At 34.0% G+C, this 5,224-nt stretch overlaps 2 protein-coding genes across 2 annotated transcripts; one reads left to right on the top strand and one right to left on the bottom strand.

Moving 5' to 3' along the window:
• Positions 1-1,484: 1,484 nt before the first annotated feature.
• On the top strand, positions 1,485-4,003 carry Trm1 (tRNA methyltransferase 1). The gene is made up of 5 exons (XM_073970897.1): positions 1,485-1,620; positions 1,850-2,316; positions 2,453-2,999; positions 3,077-3,609; positions 3,707-4,003. Exons 1-5 carry the CDS (start codon positions 1,594-1,596, stop codon positions 3,891-3,893), a joined length of 1,761 nt encoding a protein of 586 aa, XP_073826998.1. The 5' UTR covers positions 1,485-1,593; the 3' UTR covers positions 3,894-4,003.
• On the bottom strand, positions 3,951-4,836 carry LOC141395253 (cilia- and flagella-associated protein 276). The gene is made up of 2 exons (XM_073970898.1): positions 4,219-4,836; positions 3,951-4,156 (listed from the first exon to the last, which is right to left on the bottom strand). The coding sequence occupies exons 1-2, from the start codon at positions 4,604-4,606 to the stop codon at positions 4,035-4,037; spliced, it is 510 nt and encodes a 169-aa protein (XP_073826999.1). The 5' UTR covers positions 4,607-4,836; the 3' UTR covers positions 3,951-4,034.
• Positions 4,837-5,224: the final 388 nt, after the last annotated feature.

The raw sequence follows: 5,224 nt of genomic DNA, 5'->3' as shown, positions 1-5,224 counted from the left end.
GTGTTTCAATTACGTTGTTCGCCTGTCGAACGACGTACACTAATTAACCCGTTTCCACGATACTATTCGTAATTAACAGAAACATAAACAAAATTTCCTTCATTTTTGTTTCCTTGTTTTCACGAAAATTTGAACCGAAAACACATAAAATATACATTAAATGAACAGGAAAAGCATTAGACTTTCCTTCAAATGTATCTTCTTTATTTAACTACACACATTTCATTCATTTTTCCATCAAATCCAAATAATTTTGTATTTTCAATATATTTTTATATTTTTCTATTTTCAAAATTAAAGTGAGAGAGACGTTTCAAAACAATTTTTGTGTATACAGACTTTCAGTTACTTGTTTCCTTTTTGTTTCTGATTTTATACGCGATTTTGAACTAATGGAGAAGAAATGTGTGTGGAATTAAGAAGGAAACACAACCATCTTCCTTCTGCATCTATATAAAATGTTTAGTTCATTAATTTTCATTCATCTTTTTTCTTTTTTCTAAAAATTTTTGTGTTTTCAACAAATTTTTCAATTTTGAATTTAGACATGTCATAATTAATTTATTTCGATAAATGCTCTCATTTGTTAGAGATGGGACATATTTTATCGTTGTTCGGAGAGTATTTCTACTTGAACAACGTAGAAAAATCGTCGTTCTTTCTCAGAATTTTGTATGGGGAATCAAGTAATTTATTCGTATTTGAGGGTCGAACAACGAATAGAGAACGAACGACGTACCGTGGAAACGGGCTATAAAACCGCCAAGTCTGCAATCTATGTCCGTGTTTTAGAGCTGGCAAACCATCGATATTCCCAACATTAGATATTTTCGATATAATGTTTTAAAATATCGATTACTATCGATATTATCGTTAAGTTGTCATCGCCATTAATTTGCAGGTGAAAATGGCGGAAATGTCAATGATTTTCTTGAAATTATGCCAATGTAGTTCACAGAAATGTAAAGGAGAATAAACAACTGTTTTGATTTTATAAAAAATGTAAAATAATACATTTTATTTTACCGAAAAATGTGTACGTGTGACTACGGACTTACTTTCTTACACACACACATAACCGAAAAGCAACGAAATTTCTATATATTTCAATGGATTTCAGGTTAGGGGTTTTTATTCCGATAATATCGATAGGCAAAACTATCTATCGATATTGAATTTTTAAATAATAATCGATATTATCGATAGTGCCATCGATTTTTTGCCAGCTCTACCGTGTTTAGACACACGGGAAAGTAAATTCAGTTTTTAGGCAATAGGGGGTAGGAAAGAGTATTGAGGAGCTCTTTCCTCTCCGCTCTCTCCCAAAAACTCAATTTACTTTCCCGAGAAATTTGTGTGTCTAAACACAGACTATGGGCAAACTCGAAAATCGATCACAAGATAATCGATTATGCGATTTTCGCTACAGACAAAAGTCGACTACGATTTTTAAATTTTTACTGCGAAAAGTCGATTAATCGATTAACCGAAAGTCGACTTACCTATCCCTAGGCGACACGCAACGTGCAGGAGTTTGTTTTGATTTGTTAATAGCTTGTGTTTGATTAAAAATATAGTTTTTTTCTCAGAGAAATGGACACGGAAAATAACAATTCCAAGGTAAATTGAAAGTGGATGAACGTAGACAACCCTTCTTTATATCTTTGTGTAAAAAATTCCCCCCGATCTGAGAGGTGCAAGTAAAATCGTAATGGTTTTAAAAAAACACTTCTGAAATGTCAGAACCTGTATCTGGGAGTATGGACTTCAGCCCGATCCTAGAGGGCTCCTAGACGGCACTTGTTCCCCAATTTCATCTTATTCGACTTGTTTCTTTTTTTAATTGCAGACTACCAACATAAAATATCCCATAAACAAAGTGATACGTGAACGTTCTGCTGAAATTGTATCTGGTGGAAATGTTTTCTATAATCCTGTGCAAGAATTCAATCGTGATTTGAGTATATCTGTACTAAATATTTATTTTCAACAATTGGTAAAAGAAAGAACAGCAGCTGCCAAGAAAAAGCAGCAGAAAACAGATGCTAATGGTAACAGTGATGATGATGTAAATAGAACAGAAGAAGTCGTTCCAGAAGTTGTTTACAAGGCTGGTGAAAAATATGAAGACGGTTTACGTATATTGGAAGCATTGTCAGCAACAGGCTTGCGTAGCATACGTTATGCCAAAGAAGTAGCTGGTGTTAAAACAATCATAGCTAATGATTTATCAAAGCAAGCTGTGGAAGCTATACGAGAAAATGTTAAACACAATAATGTTGACCATTTGATAGAGTCTAGTCATGCAGATGCCATGTAAGTACAAGTCAGATTTATAAATGCAGTAGTTATGATGTAAGTTGTAGTCTAAATTCGTTGGAATCGGACCTCATATTTCGAAAACAGAAACTTTTTCCATATGTTTAAAAAATCCATTTTCATTTCTTTGTAGGACTCTCATGTACCTGTCCACCACTAAGGATAAACAATTCGATTGTGTAGATTTGGATCCCTATGGCTGTCCTAATCGTTTCCTAGATGGTGCCATACAATCAATTGTTGATGGTGGTTTATTGCTGGTCACTGCCACCGATATGGCTGTTTTGGCAGGAAATGCTCCAGAGGCCTGTTACGTTAAATATGGTTCCGTACCGTTACGTATGAAATCATGCCATGAAATGGCTTTACGTATTTTATTACATTGTATAGAGACACATGCTAATCGCTATGGCAAATATATTGTCCCACTACTTAGCATATCAGCTGATTTTTATGTACGCGTTTTTGTGCGCATATTTAGCAGTCAAGCTAAGTGTAAGTTTAGTATGAGCAAACAATCAATGATATATCAATGTACTGGCTGTGATACATATACATTATATCCATTGGGTACAATAAAACCCAATCCCACACCTAGTAATCCAAATCAAGTGAAATTTGGTATACCTACGGGACCACCGGTATCAGAGCATTGTGAACATTGTAATCATAAACATCATGTAAGTGTATGCTGTTGTTGTTTTTATTTTCTAGAAGTATAATTGGAAAACTTTTTTTTTTTTTTTTGAATTTTCAGTTAGGCGGACCCATTTGGTCTGCTCCCATACATGATAAATCTTTTGTCCAAGAATTACTTAGTGCAATACAAAAAGCTCCTCTAGAGGAATTGGGCACACAAAAACGTTTAGTGGGCATGTTAACGGTGGTGCTTGAAGAACTGGATGATATACCTTTATATTACACATTGGACAAGTTGTGTTGTGTCCTAAAATTGGAAATAGTTCCTATATTGAAATTCCGTTCGGCAATATTACATGCAGGCTATAAAGTATCATTTTCACATGCCTACAAAAATTCCATTAAAACTAATGCTCCCGCTTCGGTGTTATGGGATATATTAAGATGTTGGAATAAACGGCATCCCGTTAAAGAGGTACGCATGATTGATGGTACACCAATTAAGGCTATTCTCAGCAAAGAATGCACCAGAGATTATGAATTTGATAATATACATCCGGAAGCCAATCCTAAGAGTCGCAAACAGGCATTATCAAGATTCCAGGCGAATCCAACACCTCATTGGGGACCGGGAACCAGAGCAACAATAATGTAAGTAAGAAGTAATTTATAGCAAACAAATTTCACTGTGCATATTTTTATTAAGATTCCAATTTTATGAAGAAAATGTCTTTTCTTATATTTACAGGGTTGGAGAGGACAAAATAGAAAAAAGCCATCGTAATCAAAATAAGAAACAAAAACACAAAGTTCATGATTCCAATAGCTCTGCCAACAAGGAGGGACAAGATTTCGAAGAAGAAGAGGAATCACAGAAAAGTAAACAACCCAAAATTGATACCACCAGTTCTACTAATGTTGCAATGGAAACATGATAGCTGATTAAAAAGGATTACAGTTCAAAGAATATTTTTAGTAATTTTACAAAACTGTTTACTGTAAGGTGTATGAAATAAAATCATATGCATTTATTTGATGACCACAATTTGGCTAAAAACCGCATTTCATAAGGAGTTCTAATAACGGAAGAAATTACCATCAGCCGGTTGCCGAGAATAGCCATTATTCACCAGCTGGGTATGAGGTCCACTGTTTATTAATTTAACACTGTGCGGTGAAAGTTTCTCTTTTATGCCACCTGCCAAAGATATCCAAAAAAGATTAGAAAATTGATTACAAATAACTAGAAAAGTCCCTTACCTATTTTCAATGGATGACCCATTTTGTCGGGTTTTGGCAGCTTTATATCTCTTGTATTGCGTAAAACTCGAAATGTTTGTGGCATTTGACAACATGTTTCAGGTTGTAAAACATAATCCACATTTTCTGGAAAATTTTCGCGCGAGTGAACATATCTCGCTTGTAATTGAAAATCTAATGAATCCTTGGGAATTTGCGAAGTGGCCACATAACGTTTACATCCACGCACCGATGATAAAGTTTGATGATAGAATAACCTTTCATAGGGTTTTAAATTAGCATACCATTCTCGATTGGGATCAATGTTGGGTGGTGAGGGCAGTGGACAGATTAGGCGACCTTCTCTTTCCAAATGCGGAGCATATGAATAATTGCGTACTCTTAACATTTTTGGATTTTACTTTTTTAAATGAGTTGATAAGATTTTTAACTTGGCCAAAAATTTACTGTTATTTGATATGTGGAGATGTAATGTCAAATACTTATTTATGAAAAATAACAATTCAAAGCAAAGGTTGCTTAGTTACCAAACAATGCTGCCATCAATTTATTTATTTATTTATACATTGCGATAGAAGCCTATTGGCCAATTGGCATCGCAACACAGCATGAAACTACAACATTTGGTCTGTTCCAGTACTGCAAGAATCTACTAATTTCTACTATTTTTTCCGATAACATAAAGGAAAAAATGTTATCGTAGTAAAAAATAGTAGCTTCTTGCAGGTTCTGGAACAGAGCAATTATTTCATATTACAAAATGACTTACAGATAAGAGATAAGACAAAATAGCCAATGAGTGCTCAATTTATGGAAAAATCGCTGCAAGGACATTCACCTGTTTTTAGGCTACTCCAAAGGAACTTTTGTTTTCAAACAGCCATGAAATCTCATAAAATCTATTGGATTCACTACTGTCAACTAAAATATAGACAATTTTGATTTTAAACTCAACTAAAAATATTTTTAATTAATTAATTGGATTAATCGAAAAAAAAAAATTGTA

This window comes from Musca autumnalis, unplaced genomic scaffold (genome assembly GCF_047663935.1).
Source record: "Musca autumnalis isolate F117 unplaced genomic scaffold, ASM4766393v1 scaffold_2, whole genome shotgun sequence".
NCBI classification, from domain to species: domain Eukaryota; kingdom Metazoa; phylum Arthropoda; class Insecta; order Diptera; family Muscidae; genus Musca; species Musca autumnalis.
The sequence above is the reverse complement of the archived record's forward strand: the minus strand, read 5'-3'. Positions and strand labels throughout refer to the sequence as shown.